Source organism: Protopterus annectens, chromosome 3.part1 (genome assembly GCF_019279795.1).
Source record: "Protopterus annectens isolate FY-2018-M chromosome 3.part1, PAN1.0, whole genome shotgun sequence".
In the NCBI taxonomy this organism is placed as follows: Eukaryota; Metazoa; Chordata; order Ceratodontiformes; family Protopteridae; genus Protopterus; species Protopterus annectens.
In genome coordinates, this window is record NC_056732.1 from 1340872314 (window position 1) to 1340899651 (window position 27338).

Genomic DNA, 27338 nt, shown 5'->3' on the forward strand with positions numbered 1-27338 from the left:
TGGTTCAACAGATAAATGGGAAGCTCCCAAACAGTAAGCACACAAAGAGTATGCATCAGAAGTAGACAGTTTGTTTCCACAATCAGAACACCACTTAAACCCCAGGCTACCTTTTTTTATCTGCCATATTAATTAATAGAAAAGTACCAACAATGGTACAAGAGAGTACCCAAAGGTATGAGAGAGAAAAGGGAAAAAGATTACCAATGATGGTAAAGAGAAACTACCTCGCGGTAAAAGTAGAAAGTAAAAAATAGAAAAACCTGAGGAAATTATGAATGCTAGATGCAATAGGATAAGAGACAATAAAATATCAACTTTTCTGACAGAAAAGTAGTTTGTAAAGCAAATAAAACATCAATTGACTGTACTTAGCTCAAGAGAAGTGGCTTGACACAACTGGATGGCAACGCGGCAAACGAAATCTGAGGTAACAGGGAGAGGGGGATTGTGGGTAAGAGTTTAGCTTGAGAGTTTGAAGCCGACACGAGCTTGGAAAATGGCCGGCTCGGTTCCGAGTTCGGAACCGATACCCATGCGTAAGGAATGAACGAGGATCAACAATATCAGATTTAATTTTATTTTACTGCTTATTCTCTAAGCATTTTACAAAACCAAAAACAAAAGTCCAGATTCACAACAGAACATTTGGAAATACAACTGGCTTACTGACAGAACCTACACTGTAAAAGTAGCAGACTCCAAATCCAGCTCCAGACAAGTGGAGTACCTCAGGGTTCAGTCCTGGGACCACTCTCGTTTGGCATCTACTTCTCTGAAGTACAGCCAACACTAAGGGACTCTGGCTAACCAAGTTAGCAGACGACTGCAAACTGGGAGCCATCACTGAATCCCCAAATGATGTGGATATTCTACAAAAGGGCCTTACAAAAACAGATGCTTGGTGCCAGAGCCATGGGCTCAAGCTCAGTGCCAAGAAATGTATAGTTATCCCCTTTGGGGAAAAAAACATTTGCAGGTGAATTACCACATAGGTGGCAGTACACTAAACACCGAAAGTGTGATATGAGACTTGGGGACACAGGTGGGCAGTGGTTTCACCTTCGATAACCACATCGCCGCAACAGTCAGGAAATCCTTCTTTGTGGCACACCTCATCACGAAGGGCTTTTCATCCAGAAAAAAAGGAGATCATTGTCCCACTGTACTCATCCCTCATTAGACCCATTATAGAATACAATGCCCCATTTGGTATGTACCTCTCGACATCTGCAACAACTGGAAAGACCGCAGAAATACCTCACTAAAAGAATGACAGGCCTAAACCAGATGCCCTATGCTGACAGTCTAAAAAAAACCTCCACCTATACCTATACTCTGTCGCATATTGTCTACTCAGAGGTGATTTCTGCTTAACATACACGACCATGTCAAACACACAGCTGTTGGACATGCTACACTTAAAGAAATCCAAATCCCTCAGAGAGAGAGAGACACGCTCCAGGGATCCAAACCTTGTCATCACAATGAACAAAACATGCTGGAGGGATAGGTTCCTGACCCAGAGACTCCCCAGACTCTGGAATAGACTGCCCATACATGTCAAGCAGAGCGCCTCTTTGGCCCTCTTCAAAAGGAACCTTGATGATTGGATGGGAGACAGGAAATTCACCCCAGGGATCACGTCAGTCACCCTGCTAAACAGGGGACCAGGAAAGTAAATACTGTGGGAAGAAATAGCCAGGGAATTGTTATGGCGAGGCTTCTATAGGCCCTTGGGCCGATAGCCTAGTACCAACCTATGAACGTAAACAATTCTCTCTAAGCAGGGAACAAGATTACAACTATAATGGTTAAATAAATGAAAAAAGCTACTAAAACACTGTAGGAAACAATATTACTCAGTGCTGCCATACCTCCTACATATCAGATCTTACAAGTACCAAAAGACAATAAAATACGCCCAGTACAAAAAATATATTTTCACTATTAACAACACAAAAGAATACAGAAACAAGTGTTTCTTTAATTTACAGGTGAAAACACAGTTGGTCCTGCCTGTGCCAACTGATAATAATAAATACATAATAATAAACTGCTTACAAATCACACACTTAGCTCTACTGTTGTGTTCCTCTCCTAAACAAATTGCCCATTTTTATGGCAGTCCTGGACAGACATTTTCTCCATTTTGAGGAGCATACATTGTTTTGAGAAAGCTTACCCCCCCCCCCCCGACATGCAGTCAGAAAATTGATAAGCTGGAAGAAAAATTTGAAAGAACAACAAGAACTACATCCTAACAGGCTTTCCAAGATGGCTGCACACTGATCAAAACAGCTTTATTGCAGCTCTTCCAGTGTGAAAAAAGAAAATGAATGACAGAGGCCCAGAACTCAGTTTTAGTAAATTCAGATACTGGCTAGTAAGTATACTGCCTGTATGCCAGCAAAGAAGAAACAGAGAGCTTGAAAGAAAATCAGCTAGAAAAGGTGAAGAGAAAACAGCGAGTGGGAAAAATCCTGCAGCTATTCAACAAATAGTAGTTCAAGCTCCAGCTCTGGTGCTAGACATGGCTTACAGTAATCTAGAGGAAAAAAGAAGTCAAATCGGCTCACAGCCAATTAAAATAAACAAACCAGTAGTAGTATATCAACTCAAATAAAATAATGGCTGGAAAAGTGTTAGAAACTCTAAGCAATATATTCAGATGAGCTGATAAAAATGCAAAAATCAGAGGTTGGAATGTTTCAAGAAATTGCAGAATTTCAGGGCAGAGTATATAGGAAAAACTTGAGATGTTCTGTTTGTACCAGAGAAACTAGAAGGAACAGACTGTATTAATTTTATGAAGGTACAAATAAACAAGTAGACTGGTATTCCACATCAGCAGCGGTTAACTGAAAGGGCACATCACGTGTATGCTCCAAACCCGGCCATGAGGAAGCAGCCAAGACCTAAACCTGGCCATGAGGAAGCAGCCAAGACCTGTATTAGTAAAGATGCAATCCATTTAGCTGAAAGGGCTGATCCTGACAAAGCTGTGGCAAAAGGGCAAAGTATTAAAAGTTGGAGGCAGTAAAGTGTTTATGTTTATTCACTGTACACCAGGCAGAAGAGAACAAATTTATTTCAGAAATCAGGGAATATCGAGAGGCAGGTGTGAGATTCAAACTGATGTATCCAACTGTCTTCAGAATATTTTTCCTGGAAGATCAAAGTAATTTTTTGATGCATAACAGGCTAAGGAGGAAATACTTTGTCTGACAAAAAGTGAGCCATCAAGCAGAAGTGGACTCTGCTTCTCATTCTTTTGATAATAAAACACATGGTGAGACTTTATCAGTGAAACTTTTTCCAATATAAGGAAAATGCAGAGAAAATCACTGAAGTTGAATAAAAGAATTGGGAGTACCTTGGAAACTGAGCTGGTGTCTGCAGATGGCGATGAACAGGAAGAAAACAAGCAACACGGATATTAAAGGAAAACTCCACCCTCGAACTAAAAACCTATTTTAACGCATCAAAATTACTTAAGTGCTTTATTTTTAATTTTAGCCCGTTTTCCACAACATGGCTACCAATGGGGCTTAATGTATCAACATGATCTTGTTCTCCCTCATTCCTTTCTCTTTCCCATAATGCTTTGTATGACTCATGCCAGACATAAGAAGTAACTCTGAATTCCCATGCCATTGACATATAATGGGATTTGTGCGAGTCACTTATCTTCTTTACCTTCTGTAAAAGGACTGCTTCTTTTCTCTCTCTAATCACCCTCATTTATGTTTGGCTCAGATATTGTTTTACACTATACTTAGAAGTTATCCAGCTACAGCCAGAAAAGTAACTAAATTGCAGGCCTTTGTTCAGGTTTTTATTTTGTAGTCCAAGAGGAATTGATTCTGCAAGGGTCTCTCAGTGCAGTGACAGTCTTAACACCTCTGCAGTAGTGTGCGGGGAGAGGGACTGTCAATTCCTCTTGAACTACAAAAAAAAACCCTAAACAAAAGCCTGCAATTTAGCTACTTTTCTGGCTGTAGATGGATAACTTCAAAGTATACTATAAAACAAGGTCTGAGCCAAACATAAATGAGGATGATCAGAGACAGAAAAGTAGTAGTAGTCCTTTTACAGAAGTGACTCACACAAAACTCATTATATGTCAATGGCATGGGAATTCACAGTTATTTCCTTAGGTCTGGCATGACTCATACAAAGCATTATAGGAAAGAGAAAGTGCTGTAGTAGAACAAGATCATGTTGACACATTAAGCCCCATTAGTAGCCATGTTGTGGAAAACAGGCTAAAATTACACATAAAGCGCTTGGAGTGATTCTGAGGTGTTAAAAATAAGTCAGGAAACAAAGAGTGAAAATAAACAGAATTTTTTTTAGTTCTCGGGTGGAGTTTTCCTTTAATTAATAAATGCGAGATTATAGGGCAATCACATTTATGAAACATGGCTGTACAAGAAAAACTGGAAAGAATGGACTTTTATTCACTCTGTAAATGGGGAACTGAAAGGCATTTGCCTCATTTCATGTCATTAATGTTTGTGAAGAGACTAAGGGGAGGGGGAGTGGAAGAGGAAAGAAAAGGGCAACCGTAAGTAAAACAAACAAAAGTATTTCTATAAACATTTTCATGACATTAATTTACATATTTTATAGTAAAGCATTTTAGTTATTGCTGTTATGGGATAAAGATAAAATAAACATATGCATTTTTCCTTTTTCATTACAATTAAGAAAAGTAAGCATTACAAACTAAAAAGAAAAAAAGGCTAGACAAAAGCATGTTTAAAGTTAATAGGCACTAATCTTGGGTTGTTGAAGTGGGGATGGGGTGCAAAAGTATAGAACCGATATGTTTTCTCTAACTTTGACAAACATCTGAATGCTTGAATTACCAGCCTTAGCTTAATCTAATAACAAGTTTTAAGTGGAAACAAGTAAATAAGAGATAACTGAATGTAATGAAAATTTTTCCTTTGGCAATAAGTATTTCAGTTTATATTTAGAAGCTGCAGCTGAGGACTTCATTTTTTTCTTATGTTTCCATGGACAGAAGCTGATTATAAGGTAATAAAAAAACAAAGCACTGGTTTCTTCAAGGTTAAAAGTTAGTGTTCTCTGAAAGGATGCAAGTTGTTTTTCACATCTGTGAGGGAAGAAAGATAAAAAAAAGAACAGACACAAAGTAGTGTAAGCAGGAACACAGGCAGTAACATTAGTCTTACCCTAAACTTTAGGTTGGAGGATTATGCTGGTATGCGTTTACATTCCACCTAAAACTGCTACTAGAGCGCTTAAGAAAATGTTGGGAGAAATTTTCAGATTTCAGCAGGGAATATTACTTATAGGTGGAAAGTGGAATTTGTTGTGCAATGAGGATGTAACTAGAGGGCCTAGAATAGAAATATAACAAAAGAGTATAGATTTCTGAATAAATTTAGGAAAATGTTTGGTAAGGAAGACGTGAATTCAGTAGTAGGAAGAATTTACATGTCACTCCCAGGGCTAGATTAGACAGAAATTATATTTCACAGGAACATGTGTATTTACATAAAAGCTTTGGCGAACATCCAATAAGTATGTCAGCTCATGCACCAATCATCATCTTCTTTCGGCTGATTCCTGTTAGGGGTCGCCACAGCAGATCACCTGTTTCCATTTCTTCCTGTCCTCTGCATCTTGCTCTATCACACCAACCATCTGCATGTCCTCTCTCACCACATCCATAAACCTTATCTTAGGCCTTCTTCTTTTCCTGTTACCTGGTAGCTTCATCCTTAGCATCTTTTTCCCAATATACTCAGCATCCCTCCTCAGCACATGTCCAAACCAAAGTAATCGTGCCTCTCTGGCTTTGTCTCCAAACCTTCCAACCTGGGCTGACCCTCTAATATACTTATTCCTAATCCTGTCCATCCTCGTCACATCCAGTGCAAATTTTAACATCTTTAATTCTGCCACATCCAGCTCAAACCCCTGCCTTTTTGTTAATGCCACTGTCTCCAACCCATATAACATAGCTGGTCTCACTACCCTCTTGTAGACCTTCCCTTTCACTCTTATAGGTACTCGTCTGTCACAAATCACTCCTGACACTCTTCTCCACCCACTCCATCCTGCCTGTACTCTCTTCTTCACCTCTCTTCCACACTCACCGTTACTCTGAACTAATGACCCCAAGTATTTAAACTAATCCACCTTCGCCACCTCTACTCCTTGCATCCTCACCATTCCTCTATCCTCCCTCTCATTCACACACATATATTCTGTCTTAGTCCTGCTGACCTTCATTCCTCTTCTCTCTAGAGCATATCTCCATCTCTCCAGAGCATATCTCCATGTCTCCAGGGTCTCCTCCACCTGTTCCCTACTGCCACAACAGACCACAATGTCATCTGCAAACATCACAGTCCACGGGGACTCCTGTCTAATCTCGTCTGTCAACCTGTCCATCACCATTGCAAATAAGAAAGGGCTCAAAGCTGATCCTTGATGTAACCCCACCTCCACCATAAATGCATCCGTCACTCCCATCGCAAACCTCACCGCTGTCACACTACCCTCGTACATATCCTGTACCACTCTTAAATACTTTTCTGACGCTCCTGACTTCCTCATACAATACCACAACTCCTCTCTAGGCACCCTGTCATATGCTTTCTCTAAGTCTACAAACACACAATGCAACTCCTTCTGACATTCTCTGTACTTCTCCATCAACACTCTCTGAGCAAAGATCGCATCTGTAGTGCTCTTTCCCGGCATGAAACCATACTGCTGATCACTAATCATCACGTCCCTTCTTAACCTTGCTTCCACTACTCTTTCCCATAACTTCATGCTGTGACTGATCAATTCAATTTAATCCCTCTGTAGTTACTACAGCTCTGCACATCACCCTTGTTCTTAAAAATCGGTACCAAAACACTTTTTCCCCATTCCTCAGGCATCCTCTCACTTTCCAAGATTTCATTAAACAATCTGGTTAAAAACTCCACTGCCATTTCACCTAAACACCTCTATGCTTCCACAGGTATGTCATCTGGGCCAACAGCCTTTCCATTCTTCATTCTCTTCATAGCTATCCTTACTTCCTCCTTGCTAATCCATTGCACTTCATGATTCACTATCCCTACATCATCCAACCTTCTCTCCCTCTCATTCTCTTCATTCATCAACCCCTCAAAGTACTCTTTCCATCTCCTCAACACACTCCTCGCTTCTGAGTATGTTTCCCTCATTATCCTTCATCACCTTTACCTGCTGCACATCTTTCCTAGCTCGGTCCCTCTGGCTAGCCAATCGGTACAGGTCCTTTTCTCCCTCCTTAGTGTCCAACCTTTCATACAACTGTTCATATGCCTTATCCTTAGCCTTCGTCACCTCTCTCTTTGCCATGCACCTCATCTCCTTATACTCCTGTCTACTTTCTTCATCTCTATGACAGTCCCACTTCTTTGCCAACCTCTTTCTCTGTATACTCTCCTGTACTTCCTCATTCCACTACCATGTCTCCTTGTCGTCCTTCCTCTGTCCAGATGTGATACCAAGCACCTTTCTAGCAGTCTCCCTTGCTAGCTCTGCTGTAGTTACCCAGCTATTTGGTAACTCTTCACTGCCACCCAATGCCTGCCTTAACTCATCCCTGAACTCCACCTCACAATTACCCTTTTTTCAATTTCCACCATTTGATCCTTGGTGCTGCCCTCACACTCCTCCTCCTCTTCTTGATCACCAGCGTCACCCTACAAACCACCATCCTATGCTGCCTAACTACACTTTCTCCGGTCACCACTTTACAGTCTCCAATCTCCTTCAAACTGGCCCTCCTACATAAGATATAATCCACCTGTGTGCATCTTCCTCCATTCGTGTATGTTACCCTATGCTCCTCCCTCTTGTTAAAATATGTATTCAACACAGCCATGTCCATTCTTTTCGCAAAATCCACTACCATCTGACCTTCTGTATTCCTTTGTTTAACACCATACCTACCCATCACTTCCTCATCCCCTCTGTTCCCTTCACCAACATGCCCATTGAAATCTGCTCCACTCACCACTCTCTCACCCTTGGGTACAGTCATCACCACTTCATCCAATTCACTCCAAAATTTTTCTCTCTCATCCATTGCACACCCAACTTGTGGAGCATATGCACTAACAACATTCATCATTACACCATCAATTTCCATCTTCATAAACATTACTCTATCCGACACTCTTTTCACTTCCAAAACACTTTTCGCATACTTTTCCTTCAGAATAACTCCTACGACATTTATCCTCCCATCCACACCATGATAAAACAATTTGAACCCACCGCCGATACACCTAGCCTTACTCCCCTTCCATCTTGTCTCTTGCACACACAATATACCAACCTTCCTTCTGTCCATCATATCAGCTAGCTCTCTTCCTATACCAGTCATACTACCAACATTCAATGTTCCGACCCTCACTACCACAGTCCTAGACTTTCTCCTCTCTTCCTGCCTTCAACCATGCCTTCCGCCTCTTCTCCTCCTTCGGCCAGCAGTAGCCCAATTTCCACCAGCACCCTGTTGGCTAACAGTACTGGTGGCGGTCGTTGTTAACCCGGGCCTCGACCGATCCGTAATGTAAACAGTAACTGGTGACTGCATGAAAAGTTTTGGCGAAGTTTTACGCCGGATGCCCTTCCTGACGCAACCCTCCCCATTTATCCGGGCTTGGGACCTGAACAAAGAAATGCACTGGCTTGTGCATCCGCATTGCCAATAAAAACCAATATAATAATAAAGTAAAAATGAAATACTGGCACTTCCCCACCTACCTGTTAAAGAGAGAGAAGAGTTTAAGAAATGAGTTATGGAAATTATTTAGCAGTTATTAGGGAAGGTAGAAAGTAATCCAGAAGTTTATACTAGTGATGGGTTAAAATGAAAAAGGAGTTTAAAACAGAATAGAAATAAAAGAAAAAGAGATATGATTAAGAAATAATGCAAATTATTTAGAGGGACTGACAAATGTTAAAATACTGCAGAATAAGGGAGTACCTGGATGGCATGCATGAGTTCATAACGATTGCTGTTAAGCAACTGTTTTTGATAATAAACAGTTAGTATAATGACAACCAAAGACAGTAGAAATGGTTGTTGCCAAACTTAGGGTAGCCTATAACAAGAAAAATAACCAGAAATCTTTTACAGACATTAAAGATATTTCGGGAATTTTATGAAAATTCGCATAAAACAGAGAAATGGGGAAATCAAGAAAAAGCAAAATGGAAATATTTATGGAAGACTGAAATATGCTAAGGTTAGAGGCAGATGAGGCTAAACAATTAACAGCTGAGGCAAAATAGAAACTGTGATGTATAACCAATCGGGAGGAAAATATTCAGCAACAGATGGTACTCCAGTGGACATTAGGAGGGAAGAAAGTGATAAAGATCTAGAAGGTTTTGTTTAACAGTACTTTGAAAGGAGGGGGAAGTACCAACATCCTGGAAAAAAGCTGGTGACTAATACCTAAAGACAGTAAAGACCCTTCAGATCCAGCTTCATATGGGCACATTTCAATTTTAAACTATGACCATAAAGTGTTTATTTCTATAATTTCTAAATAAATGGCAAAGGTGTTGCCAAAATGAAAAATATGGGTCAAAGTGTTTTTTTGTGGAGGGAAGGCAAACGTTTGACAACATTAATAGAACAATGATGATCCAGTGGGAAGCAGAATGTAAGAAAATACTGCTGCTGCTGTTGGTGGGTTTTGATGCAGAGAAAGCACTCACCGCAGTATGAAAGGATTTTACGAGTACAGCAATAGAAGCATCTGCATTCCATGATACAATAACAAGGTTAATTATGAGACTATTTGAGGGAATGGAAGCAAAAATCAAAATGGCAGGGTTCTTCTCTGATAAGAGAACCACTGTCAAAGAACATAAGGGATTTGGAAATTCAAGGATATAACTGGTATGGTATTCAAGAAAAGTTGGCTTTATTTGGCAACATTATTATTTTGTACCTGATAAAACCAGAAAAGGACATCTCAGTTCCAAGTTTTTTTTTGATATATAAAATTAACTGATATAAAACAAAGGCTATAACTGTAAACTATATACCCCCACATAAACTGGTTTAGCAATACCCATATTTATGTGGAAATGATAAAATGAGGTTATTTGAGAATACAGATTAAAAAGGATCCTGCTATGGCAGCTAATGATATATGGGAAGAGATTAAACAAAAGGTAATATAAAAACTGAGAAACTGGAAACTCTTGCCTGTGGATATGGATAGCAAGTTATCATCAGTAAATTTTTTTTTTTAGTTCTTTTAGTTTTATACACAAGTCAGACATATTTTTATCAACTAGATAAATTGTGGATAGGAATTAAAGAGTTGGAATTAATAAAGAGTTGAAGGATTTTAACTGGGAGAGGAAGAGATTAAAAGTCAAGTGGGATAAGTGGATTCTTCCAACAGAACAAGGTGGTTTAGGATTACCCGATTTGAAGGAATATTTTAGTGTCACCCAGTTAAGGTTCTTGTACATAACAGAAGCAGCAAGCTACAATTCAAAGTGGAAAGAGATGATGAAAAGCAAGGGGGGATTCAAGAAATAAGGAGAGAGCGAGTGGGGTTTTGGATGCAGATCCTTAAGGAGAATAACAGTCATACAGAACATTATATTCATAGAGTAGCAGAAATCCTACAAAGAACTAAGCCAACATGGGAATGGAGAAAGGAGATGCTGCTGATATGGATGGCTGCAGTTAGGGGTACTGACAATAGGCAAGAAGAAGCTAGAATGTACTGGAGAAAGTTGGCAAAAGAACTAAGGTATACGGAACAAATAATTAAACACAGAAAGGTAATACAATGGGAAGAGATCAAAATGATATTTGGACTGCAGGCTAGAGACTGTCTTCCCTGTCAGGGATTAATATCAGAGTACAGGCAAATAGAAAGGGATAGGGGAATCCTAAGTGAAAGACCTGCACTGGTTGAGTTTTCAGTTGAATCTAGAACAGAACATACTGTTAAAAAGGGATAGTTAGTTGGGCATATAAAATACTGAGCAATAACTATAGGAATCAATTAGATGAAATCAGAAAATATGGGAGAAAAGATTACAAAAGCAATATGCACAGAAACAATGGGAGGACATATGTATGGCTCCCAAATATGCAACAAAGTCTACAAGATTTAGGATTTTTGCTTGGGAAGTGTTTACATAGGTGCTTTTATACCCCAAGCAGACTCCAATTACTTTTTTCTCGAGTAGATGGCAAATGCTGGAGATATGATGGGGGAAGAAAGAGATAGGTAAGAGCATATGTTGTGGGAGTGTAACTAATGAGTTGGAAGACTTTTAAAAAATCCCTACATAGTACTCTGTCAGGAATACTGGGTGAGCAAATTACTTTCTTGAGCTGGGATACAGGATCGGAGTTGCCTAAAGGCCTTAAGATTAATTTTGGTGGCTGCTAAAAAACACAATTACTAGAAATTGGAAAATTCTAACTCAACCACATCTGAAGTAATAAATATTGTAACAAAGAAAAAAGAATAGCAAGTGAGATATTTAGAAAAGGGTAGGAGTAAATTAAATAGAAAAAATAAATAAAAATTTGGGAACAATAAATGCAAAAAAAAATGCTTTGGAAGAGGAATGAGGTTTTAAGAGAAGGCAGAATTTACACAATTTATGTAATGTTGGATTGATTATATTGCAAGAAGAATATATGTGATGTATAATTTTTGTATATGTGAACTGTATATGTGAACTTCATAATGTAAGTCTACTTATATCACAAGTGATAGAATGTAGTTAATTTTTTAAACATTTTAACAAGTTTATAAAAACCTTAAAAAGGATAATTAACATCCTAAATGTTAAGGGCAATCAAGGGCTGCTAGATTCCATCCAAGCTGAAGCACAACAAAGACATGAAAAGGCTAAGCATCAAAAGGCCTTTATGGAACAAAGGAGACGACTTCTCAGCCTGGAAAAGTCATCTGCCAGGTTGTCCTAATGCCTGCATCTTTTGTCCTAATTATTTCTCTGAGGACAGACCTCTTACTAGAGAACTGCTTACTTAACTACATTCTCCAAGACGATTTTTGGAGGCCTTATTTTATCCAGCTATGTGAACACTGGTTTTAAGTGATGGTCACTGTTGATGAGATATCCCGACCCCATGTATAAAATGTTACTCATGCAGATTTATGTATAGTTGTTATATGCAACTTGCTTTCAGGCCTTCTGCCCAGGCTGTAGTTGAAAATAATCTGTGCAGTTCAGTCCAGTTTCTTGCAACATAAACAAATGCTGGTTTCTGTATTCTTTTAGGTTACTGATAGTGAGAAAAGCCTCTGATGGCTTTTCAGCGATTTTATTTTCTTGGTGATAAAGTACAGAGTCCAGCTTTGCAAAATAAATGCAACAACCTTTAAAATCAATTCATTTAAATCTATAACACATACAGTTCAACTAAATCAGTGAAAATGATATTGTGGAATGTATTAGGGCTTAAATCTACTAGAGAGAGGAAAATGTGACTGTTGCCCTAAAAAGAAATCAGGCCACAGCAGCCTTTCTTCAAGAGGCTAAACAGAGATTAGGCAGAGGAAAATGTGTTATTTTGGGCAAATGAGGTAAGGTTATCTATAGCTGTGCTTCCATTTCAAAACTGGAGTAGAATACACGTTCCATAAGAATATGGCAAATTTCAAAACACAACGATGACAAATCAGACAGGCCAATCTTGTACAATAAGCATTGAGGATGCAGAAAACAGTGTTAGTTAACATTTACACTCAAAATTTCATCCTAAATAATTCTTAAATTAAGCCCCTAAGGAACTAGATAAGATGGATAAATGTTGTCCACACATACCACTCAACTGTACAGATTTTTGCAGAATGTCCAGATTTTTGCCTGATATTTTTGGTCCGTTTTTCATAAAATTATGGTTTTCTGGCAAATTAGTGGTGAATCATTAAGGACTGAAGTTAGAAAATAATGACAAACATTTGAGTTTCAGACTTCAGACCCTTCAGACAATTCATACTAATGCAAAACTTGTTTGTTACGCTATCAACTTTCTAAGTTTGTAAGAGCAATATTTAAAAAGTGTCCCTATTTTTGGGCCTTTGTCCCACTTTTATATATGGCTTTGTCCAGATGTCTTGCTCGAATAGCTTGAGAGGTATGGTCCACAAGCATCTCACTTTTTTAGTGTTACATTAAATTAATTATTTTACAAGTCTGTACAACACAGACAACCCAAGAAACATATGTGAAGGTGTGGATGAGTGGAGGCTGATGGCTAGGAGAAGACATGATCACAGAATAGGCAGGTAATGCAGATACAGCAATCCAGAAGAATCTTCCCACAGCTACCCTAACTGATGCCCAATACTACAGATGATAAAAAAACACTCCAAATTGCTGCAATTTTAGTTACTACAGCCTGTGACTACTTAACAACAATGTTAAGGACCAGATTATGAAAATCCCTCTACTAAAATGTGTGGCTCTGAGCAGAAGAAAATGGACAGACATAAGTCATAACAAGTCCTGGTTACTCTGTAAACAGTTTACTACTAAGAACAAAGCTGTTTCACATGTAGCATTGACCTGCTGGCAGGGTTTAGCATTGTACATGGATTTCTGGGGTACATTTCTGGTGTTATCCACACAATGCATGAAAGGCAACACAGTACATCAGTATAGTTTACAAAGCAGTCAGTTCACGGACCATAAAAAATCTTGCCAAAACCCACACACATAAAGCGTATCTTCCCTCCAGGAGGGAAAAAAAAGTCATCATGCCCAGGGTGAGCATCTTCCCTCCAGGAGGAATTTACAAGCACTCATACAACTGTCAAGGTTTGCTTTAAAAGGAAGTGAGGATATCACTTCATTTTCTATGTTCTGTCATCTTTGGGTCATGACTGAAAAGAGCTTTTAGGCCAATCCCCTATCCGGTTACTAAATAGCAAGTAAGTAAATAAGAGATGGGGAAGCATTAAGTAGTAAATCTGTCAAGCCAGTGTGTATTACTTACTTATTTATTAATAGCAGTTCAAGTCTTAAACTTAAGTATTTATGTAGCCATTTGTTTTATGGTGGTGTAGGAGATCAAGGAAGATCAGGTCCTTGACAGCGAGGAATGCCAGACATGTATCATTGCAGAGGAATCTATAAAACAGAGAGCAGAGGTATAGCACCCCAAGCCTGACTTGGTAGCTGAAGGTCTTTAGTACAGTCATCTTTTCAGTTAGAGAATATCTGGAGTCTTTCTAGCTGTTTGATGCATTTGGGGAGATATAAAATAAAAATGCTTCTTTTAGATTTTAACTGGTCTGATCAGGGCAAAGTACAAGGGAAGGATAGCCTACTCTGCCCTGAATGAATTACCTTTTAATTATTAACTGAGCTGGACAGAAGAATTTTCTGACTACTGTTGCAACATGATGGGCAAAGGATAGGGAACCGTCTGTGAAGATGTCAAGATATCCGACGACCATATCAGTCAAGTGGGTTGTTGTCTATACTGCAAGCTGCTGTGAGATCTGTTTACTAATTGTGGCAATGCTTCTTTGCCTTTAATTTAAGCCCATTTCTAACACACAATTATTCTGTATGGACTTTGGCCCTTGCTGTGGTAACACAACATCTGATGCTAAACAAGTAACAGCATACAGTTTGACTAACTGGTAAATTTTGTTAGGCATATGTCCAATTTAGTGTTTGACTTTCGAGAAGTACATAGTGAACAGCATCAGATTCTAGACATCCTACTTGTCCAATTTTGGTACCTGATTAGCTAAGATTAGAACCAATTTTCAGTGACATGTTTGATTCTGGGACTAGAAAGGCTTTTAACACAGAGATCAGATAACCACAGCATCTGTTTCTGATGATCTCCTCACCTACAGACAGCACTGAATACCTAGTTACCTGAAATTCACTCAACCTCACTATTTTGTTAAGCTTCTGCCTTTTTTGTAGTTACATGGGGCTTCCACAATAGCCTTCTATGCTGAGCTTACTTGAAACAAAGGCCTCTGGATGTATGTACCATTTTAAAAAAAACTGTTCCACATCATTAGCAACCTTTCAGCCGACACATTTTTCTGCATTTTGTTTTGCAGTTATGATGCAGATGCAGCAGCCGTGGGAATATATACTGATGGCTGCAACTTAAATAAAGACACTAACATTTCTGTCCCATCCTTGCACCTTCCCAGGTAATACTGCACTCATGTCCTTAGTGATACAGTATACATCTGAAAAAATGGTGATGTCTATGTTCTTTAAAATGTTGGCAGCATACAAGCCATGTTCCTAGATGAATCAAGAGCTTTGAGACTTTTTTTTGTTAGTTATTTGCATGGCAGTGGATTGTTGACATCAGGGTGGCAACCTACTGGATATTTTCTAAGACAAAATGAAGTCTGATTTACTTAGTTTAATGAGATGATGTATATATTATAGGTTAATAGGTTGGTACTAGGCTATCGGCCCTTGGGCCTATACAAGCCTAGCCATAACAATTCCCTGGCTATTTCTTCTCACACTATTTACTTCCTTGAACCCCTGTCTAGCAGGCCGACTGACGTGATCCCCGGGGTGAATTTCCTTTCTCCCATCCAATCATCAAGGTTCCTTTTGAAGAGGGCCAATGAGGTGCTTTGTTTGACATGTATGGGCAGTCTATTCCAGTGTCTGGGGAGTCTCTGGGTCAGGAACCTATCCCTCCAACATGTTTTGTTTATTGTGATAACAAGGTTTAGATCCCTGGAGCGTGTGGCTCTGAGGGATTGGGATTTCTTTAGGTGTAGCATGTCCAACAGCTCTGGGTTTGACATGGCCTTGTATGTTAAGCAGAGATCACCTCGGAGTAGACTATATGCAACAGAGTATAGCTGGAGTTTTTTAAGGCGGTCAGCATAGGGCATCTGCTTTAGGCCTGTAATTCTTTTCGTGAGATTTCTGTGGCCTTTCCCAGTTGTTGCAGATGTCTTGAGGGGTACATACCAAATGGGGCATTGTATTCTATAATGGGTCTAATGAGGGATGAGTACAGTGGGACAATGACCTCCATTTTTCCAGATGAAAAGCCCTTAGTGATGAGGTGTGCCACATAAAAGGATTTCCTGACTGTTGTGGCGATGTGGTTATTGAAGGTGAAACCACTGTCCACCTGTGTCCCTAAGTCTCTTATCACACTTTCAGTGTCTCAAATTCTGGTAATAATGGCCGCACAGGTAAAAAATGCACCCTCCAAAGCTAAGAATACAGCATCCACGAGACCAGATGACATCCCGGGCTGTGTATTACATGAACTACAGAAAAAAAAAAAAGATAGAGGAAAAATAGCTAGAGCTATCCACAGTCTGATTTTGGACAGCTGAAGAATAGCACTCACAACCGTAGTGCCCTTTCACTGCTACATTTTGCACTAGTGGCTAAGCAAAAGCCCCCTTTGTGCAGATGTTCAGATCAGCACTGCTGCAATTCTTTGCTTTCTTAGTTTTCTGTAGTATGCTACCTGTCATCATTTATACTTTTCTTATTTGCAAAGCTTGCAGCACATTTTACGGTGTCATTTAACATGTAAAGTGAAAGGCGATTTTTTTTCCCCATGAATGTGAAACCATTCTATGGCCTCTATGGCAGGTATCTGGTACAGAGCTTCACAATTTGGTAATTATCTTCTGAAATGATACACACACAACAGCAAGATATGACACAAAATAATAATTCTGCAACTAGGAGAAGTATCATGCAGACAAGGCAGGCTTTTTTTCTCTGCATTAGATAATGAAGATATTGTGGCTGGCCCTTAAAATTGCTTTTATAAAATACTGTAGCCAACATTTGGTTGCTTAAGTTGCCACACAGGGAAAAAGAAAAACATGTCAATTTTCAGAATCCTTTCATTCAAACTTGGTTCTAAATTCCACTGTAGAACATAGTCATTGCTAAAGAGGGTACTGTAAAGCTCATGTGATATTCACTTGTACTATTTCCACATTTGTTTCTCTTCTTACATCTGTAAATAATGGCCGCTCATGGCAGCACCCCCAAATCATTACAGCCAGGACTAGGCTTCCAGGGGGAATAATCACCCCCCTCCAACAATAACAGCAAAAGGGTGCTTGGGTGAGATGATGTTTGCAAGACATATTGTATGAATTATACTAAATAGGATGAACTCTATCCTGTATATCTCCAAAGACATACTAGTATATACTGATTATTCCTCAGCTGTTTCATAAGAATAAATCATTTTTTCTACATCATTTTTCTCAGCAATGTTTTTATTTCTTTATCAATGTATGCATCTGCAGCTATGTTCAAATTTCTAGTTGTCCATTTTACTACTATCTTGCCAATAACTTCTTATTCTCCATCACCTATTATCTTTGCAAGTTCCCTTAAGGACACAGGTGGTGGGTCAAAAGGCATTCCAGTGGTGAAATATCATTACCTGCATTTTAAATATTGGCAAGAAACTTCTCAGTCATATGCGAAGTCCTCAGCAGGCCATGTCTCCCAGCAAGACATTAGTGCAGTATCAAGCTGCTGGAGGTAAACGCATACTGGGGTTAGGGTGGGGAATTAATGTACCAAGTCAAGTTGTAACTTGGTATATCAATCACGTAGACTTCATCTAAAGCCTCTTCCTTGAATCTCTGGCCAAGCTGCAAAAAATGTCTTTCTGAATCCAACCTATGTAATATGCCCTTACAAAACCAATGTTAAGACATAATGCTGTTGATTAAAAATTAGAAGATTTCACTGTGCTTGGCATATGGATTTTCATTCAAGATAATATTCTTTGGGCACAACCCTCAGACATCCAATAGGATTTTTAAAACAGAAGCTAAACAGTATGTCTGGTTAAAAAAAAAAAAAAAAAAAAAAAAAAAAAGTCCTCTCATTGCTTCCTCGAGCTATAATTACTACCCCACTCTCGCCCCTGCACTTTTCCTACCAGCTCACATCGGACCTTTACACTCTATACTAACAATACTATTACAAACAGAATCCTTGAGTAAAACACAATCCTCTAACAAATCTGTTGAATATGTGACCTTTACTAATATCATAAAACATATTATATAAATAAATAATTATATTTACTAATATTATATAACAACTAATATACAACTAATATTATATAACAACTTCAGCTTCGTGTATATACTGGAAATGGTTAACATTCTCAATATTTAGCTACTCTCCAAAATAAATAAATAAAATTATGAAGAGATTAAGAAAGAGCTTCACAGATCAATATCAATAAAACAAGACAGCAAAACTTATAAATGCAACAAAATTCAATGAATAAATGCAACAGCAGCATTCAAAAATTAGCTTAAAAAAGGGACAAAATAAAGTTTTGGTGTAATTACACATTTCCATTAGTGTTACATCACTTATCACCATCGCAATCCCCACAATGACCACAGGACTGATTAATCATGTACAGAAGAACAACAACAACAAGAAGCACACCTACGCTGTGTAGCACGGAAGCTGCAACCATCATGGCATTTTCACTGTGATCTTCAAAACTTGTCTTACACTTACCAAGCAGAACACTGGGGCTATATTACATAACAGCCAGCTAATACTATCACTAAAGTCTACATAAACATTGCATTTCTGATTTACTGCACTTCTCAAACCCAAGCAAAAAGGAAAATGGGGGTGAATCTGCTGAATAAATAACTTAGCTGCGGATGTACACGAACCAGTATTACTGAATAATAAAGATGACGAAGCCAGTCAGAAGGCTAAAACACAGTTCTAATATTAAAATCCTGAAAGTAACAAATCCACTTGATTAAGCGCTTTCGTCTACATTAAGACAGCATCAGAACCAAGGCAAATGGTGAAGTACAACATTTTTAAATGCAATACAAAGACACACCCATTTTTAAGATTTTAAGATTAGAACTGTGTTTTAGCCTTCTGACTGGCTTTGTCATCTTTATTATTGGAATTGTTTCGAAGCCTGTATACTTGTGGATTCATTTTGGTTACAGTATTACTGAATGGGAAAGGCAGAATGATTCAATGTTAAGTTTATTGTGCAATCCATAGGAGAACCCTAGTCACTGTAAGTACTCTTTATTTCTGTTTGCTAGTCTCCTAGAAAGTCTTTAATCCCGCTATTTGCAGTTTCACAGCACTACTTCAGGAACATCCATACATGGTTGGGGGAAATATCACATTCTAACAGTCATAAAACCGACAACATAAACATTTTAGTAACACTGATGATCATTAAATGAAATCACTAGCTGTTTAAATGGATCAGATATAGGATTGAAAATGTAAAAACAAAACACCTTAGTGAGTTCATAATACAATGGCAATACCTGCTTGATTGCCATCCATATAATAGCGCACATCTATATGTGGAGCTTCAGAAATCCAGTAGATATGAGTGAGGTCAGAAAACTATAACAATCAACTGACAAAAAGTGCACCCCTCAGTAACACATCAGAATCATGCTCTAGTCGTTTGTCCAAGGGCATCAGATATTAACATATATATGGATGCCCTGTTATCTTTGCAGGCTAGGGTAGTATTACATCCTGTTTAACCAACTCATACATCATATGCATTAATAACACTTACTGGACCACAAACAAAAGACAGATAACATCAATTAATTTTAAATATTGTTTGGTTCAGGAAGGCAGCCTGATCCCATGTTCTAGGTGATAATCTGTTCCAAGCAGACATTCAAATTACTAAAATTAAAGTTAAAATTCACAAAACACATTGTTATGACTGGTAACCTGATTAAAACAGCAATGAAACTTTCCCAAGCAGACATTCAAATTACTAAAATTAAAGTTAAAATTTACAAAACACATTGTTATGACTGGTAACCTGTTTAAAACAGCAATGAAACTGTAGCACCAAGAGGGTTAAATGAATTATGCACAAAGTGTTTGAAAACACAATGAATAATACTATGTGTGATATTTACTGAATAACACATTAGACATATTTATTGAGTGTTTAATGAAATCATTGTAGTGGAGGTTCCTTACTGCTTAAGTGTGTTTACCTGGACAGGATAAATGGTAGAGGTCACTGTACTGTTCTTACATACCTAGGTAGCATAAAAACTGAAATTAATTTTTAAAATGAAGTGAAAGTTTATGGTTTTAAGCCAGTTACCCAGTTGTAGTGCTGATTGTTTTGGAAATAGTGTAATTGGTAACCTGAAATTAGGTGAAATAAAACATTTGTGAATAAAGTTAAACTTCATCTAGCTTCATGCCTGTAAGCTTCCAAACTGTTTTACTTAGAATGCTGTCACAAAAAAATACCAGCATGGGACAAATCACAGCTAATTACCTATCAGGAAGTGAAAAGGCTTAAGGTTTACTGAGCAAAATTACTATCCTTTCTCTTTCTAAATAAAGTAAGACAGACAAACACAGCAGCACATAAGATCAGGTATACACATTCTTGCATCCGGTAGAGAGTTAGAGAAAACTGTACCTACTGGCTCTTTAACAGACAAGGGCAGCAGTAAAAGATGAATAAAATTGTCAAAAAATATATCTCAAATATACAAGATGCCTGTGAATTTCCATTTATGTCAAGCAGTAAAATGCTCTCACAGTTGTGCTGTGGTAAAAGATAAAAGAAGGAAAAATCTTAAAATGTGACTTACTAAAAACAAGAATTCCACATATGAAAACAGTTAACAATGCAGTGACTAATTATATCTTTATTACATACCCATCAAAGTTGCCAGAAGACACAGTGATGACATTTCCAGATCTATATGTTCTTGCTGTTCTTTCATGGACAGTTTACCAAAACCTGAAGCATCTTCTTTTTTTATAGAATGGGCCACAGATACTGAAGCATGCAAGTTTACTTCATCTGCGGTATCCTTAACATCCTTCAAAATTTCTACTGTTACCCTGTCACCATGTTGCAATGAAACTGGCTCATTTTTCTCTTCTTCCTTAGGAGGCAAAAGTTCTTTTGGTGGAAAGCCACAGCGTATACTTTGTAAATGGGGAGGCACTTTAAATTCTTTGGCTATGCTTTCCTGCAAATCAGCAAATGTTGTAGACGGCTGAAGAGTCAGTGTTGCCTGGCGTCCATCATTGGTTGTGATTCTGATCTTTTTTTCTTTTATGGCAGACGGAGAATATGGTGTTTTTGTGGGAGTAACAGGAGCAGATGAGGTACCAACTTGAGCAGAAATGGGGGAAACAGACCTTCCTAATCCTTTTTGCTCTTGCTTTAACGCCTCTGTCTTGCGTTTCTGCACTACAGACGCATGTTCTGTAATATTCTGCTGAATCGTTCTTTCAGTTTTACTCATATTCAACTCTTCTTTATGCAATGTTTTACTTTTCTGACCAGTGAGAATAATTTTTGTTGGGGGATCTGAAGGCTGCCTCTGCTGAATGTCATCTGTTCTCTGTGCATGAGCACCATCTATACTGACAGGAGTATATTCATCTGGGTTCTTTTTAGCAGTATGATGCAATATTGTGTTGACAACTTTCTGAACCAAAATCTCACTTCCAAATTCACCTGGAAAATGCTTGGTAACAAGCTTAATAGCAACATCATAAACATTGCTGTTCAGAGACAAATCACTTTCATACTGGAACCAGTACACAGTTTCTCTCACAACTCTTCCATTCCATTCCAGAGTAATGGGAAAAGCTTCAGGAAGATTGTCGTACACTTTACCTTCCCAATAATGTTTAAATCCACAGCCACATTTGCCACCATTTGATCTGATATTAGTTCGGTCTCCATCCATATATACAACTGAGCCATCCCCTCGGACACGCCGCACTGAGGCACTAGAACATAAATTGCAGGCATTAAGGCTGCTTGCCCCATAATCTGGTACTAAAACATCCTTTACAGGATCGTAAGAACACACCAAGTTGTTCAATGGGAAGCTGTAGTTCTTGTCAGATCTGAGTTGACCATGTGTAGCCTTTGCCAGATCATACAACTTTCCACCTGGGGCCAACCATTCTGGAAGAATATTGAGTTCAGAGAGTGCTCCACAAATCAAGCACTTGTGTAAACGATTTTCCAGCACTGCCTTCTTTGCAGCTTCTGTAACTTCATCAGGGTGTGCACCTATCACCCCTGTTCGCCTGTAAACATACTGATGAACATCTGCTACTAATGATGGATGGATGCCATGTTTTTCCATGAATACTTCTTCCATTGCAGTAACTAGTCTTAACAAATATTTGTCTTGAAGACTTCTGTCTCCACCAAGTATACAACTGCCATCTGTTTCTAACCTGATGTAACGCCTAATGATCTCCTGAGGAACACCCCAAGCTTTAGGAAGCAATCTAGAAGGCAATTTTGGCAAGGAAGCACCTTTTATTCCAACAAGTGGTATATAGTGGTTATGACCAGAACTACTCCATGCAATACAAATAGGCTTATTCAACTGTCCATCTTTTCCCATGCAGTTTTCAACAGGTATTAACCCAGGAAGAAAAGTGGCTGAATAATCTCCTGAACTTCTCATTCCACTTAAAGAATCTAACAAAATTATGGGACGATGCAACACGTTTGCTAATCCAAATATATGAATATTACGAAGACCTAGTGGTACCCCTTCAGGTGGGATGAATAAAGGATCACATTCACTAATAATATCTTCCCACTCTGCAGCATCAATAAAGTCCTGAAAGAGTGCTTTATAACTATCCAAATGTTGTTTAAAATTCCGCTTAAGATTTTCTCTTAAAGCATGCCAAAATAACTCCCTACCTACTAGGGCCCGAGACACTGCATGAACCAAACAATGTCCATCACCGTCAACGTGAACAGGAATCAAGCATTCTTGATAGCCACTGTACTTCTTTATTTCTTCTAATGTATCATGCAGATAGCTTAGACTGCCTGACCGATCTTTGCCATACCCAACAGTATTTACATGTTCTGGTTCAATAAGAAAAGCACGATCTCCCAGAAGAGAACAATCAAACATGTCCCCTTGATTCATCTCCTTCAGTAACTTGGCTTTCCCAGTCTGTTTATCCATGCCATATCTAGTTAGAATAGGTGATAACAGCTTGCAGTGGTAGTTGGACAGTCCCATTACCTTGACCAGCTCAGTACCCTTTTTGGAAGCTCCAGTGACTCCAAGCAAAGCATTCCTCAGCAGATTATGCAGCACCACGTCCGGGTCAGTTATTTCTTTAACGTTCAAAAGCGTTTTCTGCTCATGACGCTGACCGCAGTCCGTGCACTCTATACTACCTGATCCATAAGCAGGAAAGAATAACCTCGCCTGGCATTTTGGATCCGGGCAGATTCCTGAAAAAATGCGTTTATCTTTTTTCTTTGAGCCCTGTTGCTGCTGTGACATCGCGACTTATTGTGTTTTGTTTTAATAGGCCGGTTTTTAAAGTCTCATTATTCACAAAAATGCCAAGTTCTTTATAATCCTCTTACTAAATAAGACCGGCAATTTCTATTTTGTTTTGTGTTTTTAAGCAAAATAACATTAAACGCGGAAGCGGCTATGCCTTTATTACCTTTGCATTACTGTCGCCGATGTTTTACGCAGTACCCAATTTTCGACCAACTTTTATTGCGTAAAGGAGAGCTCATTTCATCTAATAGGACCTGCAGAGGGAGAAGAGCGTTTCGTGGAGCTACGATTTTGATTAAAACTACATCTCCCGAAGTGTTTTGCGAGGAAGTAGACGTCGGGATTCGTGCAAAGTCTATTAGTCATTTTGGCTATAGAAAAGTTTGGTTTTCTAATAAAACGAAACTAAAGTTATGTTTTATTCTAAAAAAAAGGAGAATCGACCACTTCCGTAATAACTAAGGTTGTAAAGTGCAGTTGCCACTAATTAGAAGTTGATTTTTTATCGATTTTGAGTAATTAGAAGTAGAAGTTAAGAGTGATAGGGTGATTGTATTGCAGAGCTGTTTCCAAATACGTACTGTTTAAATGTTATATGTGTGTTTGTTTGGTTTTTTTTTTGTATGTTGTACACGTCCCGATTGCCCAGATTTTGCCCCAAATTTTCGGTCGGTAATAAAAATTGTGGTTTTTCTCACACATTTTTGAGAACTGAATAAGCCAGATAATTCATATTTTTCGGAAATGCATGCGTATGCAAACCCAATTATTTCAGCAATTTCTAAGTTAATACGAGCAATATTTAAACTGTGTCTATCCCCGACTGTGGGCCTTTGTCTTAATATTAATTTTAGCTTTGTCCAGATTTCTTGCAGTAAGAGTTTGAGAGGTAAGACTGTACAGCGTTTAGTGATATACATTTCAACGTATTTAAATATGTTATACTGCAGAAGCGCGCATTTAATTCATAAACATTTTAAAAACCGGTTACTCGGGTTCGAGTTTGTTTCACTGTTCTGAAAGATCGGGCGTAGTGTTCATAACTACCAACCTTCTAAATGTAATGTGGAAATGTTAACTCATCTGTTCCTGATTTTTTGACACGATGTTTTGCTGTGTTCCGAACTTCCTCTTAATCCATTTTAACACTGATAATTGTTTTGGGGGATTCATACTCCGATTCTGGACGTAAGGGAGTAAGAGCTAGGGAGGCTCACAGGAAGCTTTTTATGCTTATAACATGTAGTTTTAATGAATTAATATGCTTCAAAATTTTACAAAATGGAAGTCTGTTATAAAAAAATTCTTAACAGTGAATGTGTAACCGACCCCTTCAGTGTGGAACAGTGAGGGACGTGGATTATTAAGACTCATAATGAGTGACATTTGAAAGTATGACTTGTTTCAGTGGTGCCTTCAGTGTCTGATCTGGGTTCTGGAGTTCAAACCTGACCTCAAGTGCTCTTGTGATGTTTGGATGCTCTCTGAGTGTCCATACTGCTCAACTGTCCCTGATTTTAGTTCTGCCCCCTCTTAATTCCTCCTAAAACTGCTGACTTATGAAGAATAGTGGAGAATTGTAGGATCATAGGAGGTTACTAGGCTGACAGCCCCAGGGCCCTTACAAGTCTAGACAAGTTCAACCCGTGTTCCTAAATGTGTCTGGTTCAAGCAGACACTAAAATCAGCACCTGTTGTCTCTGTCCAAGAGGGACACAGGTGGAACCCCCGCAGTGAATTTCCAGTTACTCATCCAAATTGTGCTTAAATAGGGCCAACGAGGAGCTTTGTTTAAAATGAATAGGAAGTTTGTTCCAAAGGTGGCGTAACCTCTGTGAGATAAGTCTGTCTATCCAGGAAGTTTTGTGGATGTCACATACCAGGTTAAGGTCCTTTGAGCTGGCGACCCTTACAAGCCTAGCCAAGTTCAACCCGTGTTCCAGAAGGTGTCTGGTTCAAGCAGACACTAAAATCAGCACCTGTTGTCTCTGTCCAAGAGGGACACAGGTGGAACCCCCGCAGTAAATTTCCAGTTACTCATCCAATCATCCAAATTGTGCTTAAATAGGGCCAACGAGGAGCTTTGTTTAAAATGAATAGGAAGTTTGTTCCAAAGGTGGCGTAACCTCTGTGAGATAAGTCTGTCTATCCAGGAAGTTTTGTGGATGTCACATACCAGGTTAAGGTCCTTTGAGCTGGTGACCCATGTGTCATTTGACTTGTGAATGTGCAGCATTTCCATTAAAGCTGCGTCTGAGATTGCTCTATATGCAAGGCACAGGTTGCCTCTGAGCCGTCTGTAAGACACAGAGTAAAGTGACAATAATTTCAGTCTGTCTACATAAGACAGATCTTGAAGACCCCAAATTTTCTTTGTAAGGAATCTTTGCAGTCTCTGCAGTTGATGCAGGTGTTTGGAAAGGAACATAACCAAAGGGAGCATTGTACTCTATTATTGGCCTGATGAGGGAAGAGTACAGGGGTATTATCTGTTTTTTTTCTGGAAGCAATGTCCTTACTTATGAGATGAGTAATAATAAAATGCCCTTCTTACCACTGTGGAGACAAGGTGATCGAAGTTAAGGTTGCTGTTAACCTGTGTGTCCAGATATTTCACCACTGACTGTGTGCTTAGGGTATTACTATTGATGTGGTAGTTTGCAGGAATGTCATCCTTGCTGAAGGGGATGATAATGCATTTTTTTGCCATAAGTTTAAGACCATGACTTTGGAATTAGTCATTAGTCTGCATAAGATGATCTTGCAGGATGTCGACATCACTAGGTGTTTCAGTGATGGGTCCCAGTTTGCAGTCATCAGAAAACTTTGTCAGCCGCAGTCCTTTAGTTTTAGCCTGTACTTTGGAGAAGTAGATTCTGAACAGTAGGGGTCCCAGAACCGATCCCTGTAGAACACCACTGGTTAAGGGTCTGTTGGAGGAGGTGGAGTCACCTATTTTAACCGTACGAGTTCTATCAGTGAACCAGTTTGCAACCCACCTGACAGTATATGGGTTGATACCCGGCTGGGTGAGTTTATTAATGATGCCTGAGTGGGGGAGTGTGTCAAAGGCCTTGGCTAAGTCTAGGTAGGCTGTATGCACATATTTGCCCTTGTTTAGGTCTTTGGTGATTGTCTCAAAGAAGTCCACCAAGTTTAACAGTCATGATCTCAACCTTGACAAAGTCAAACTAGGTGGGTTCGAGCATTTGGAGATTTACTATATATTTGTTAATAAGGTCCATGATGATTTGTTCCATGGCCTTGCAGATAAGGCTGGTCAGGTTAATGGCACTCTAGTTCCCAGGGTCCTTGGGTACCCCCCACCTTTGTGCCGAGGGATGACGGTAGCTGTTTTCCATTCCTCTGGGACGAAACCAGTGCTTAGTTTGTGATTGAAAAGCGTGCTCAGTAGTGATGCTAATTCTTGATTTAACCCATGTAGAAGACAGCCTGGGATGTTGTCTGGTCCCATAGAGGCTGTGTTTTTGGCCTTGGAAAGGGCATTTAAGACCTGCTTCTCGGAGACACAAGGCATGGACAGGTGTTAGGGATGCTTTGGGGTATATATGGCAAGGACAGGGGAGTGATGCTTTCACTGAACCTGTCAGCCAGCAGGTTTGCTGTATCCACCTTGTGGTTACCCTTGGTTAGGGAAGCTAATTTGGATTCATAGTTGGCGTTGGAGGACTTCACTAGGAGTTTTGTTTGTTTAAGTTGAGGAAGGAGTGTTTCTAGTTTTGAGACTGTTCCTTCCTACTCTTAGCAATTTCTTTCTCCTGTTGTACAGCCTATTAATGGCAGTTGTCCACCAGGCAGGTTTGTTTTTCCTTGAAGATCTTGCTTTGGTTCTATCAGGTACGGCAGAGTCAATACAGTTGTACAGATGCTTGTATAAAGCATTGGTATATAACTCAGCATAGGTGTCTGTTCTATCAG

General features: G+C 39.1%; 1 protein-coding gene across 1 annotated transcript in view; it reads right to left on the reverse strand.

Moving 5' to 3' along the window:
* The window catches only part of VCPIP1 (valosin containing protein interacting protein 1), a 456637-nt gene extending 433021 nt beyond the window's left edge, over positions 1-23616 (reverse strand). Inside the window, exon 1 of the mRNA XM_044067372.1 lies at positions 20762-23616. Within this exon, the coding sequence (XP_043923307.1) occupies positions 20762-23393 (2632 nt within the window). The 5' untranslated portion in view covers positions 23394-23616. The remainder of the gene's footprint in view (positions 1-20761) is intronic.
* Between the last annotated feature and the right edge of the window lie 3722 nt (positions 23617-27338).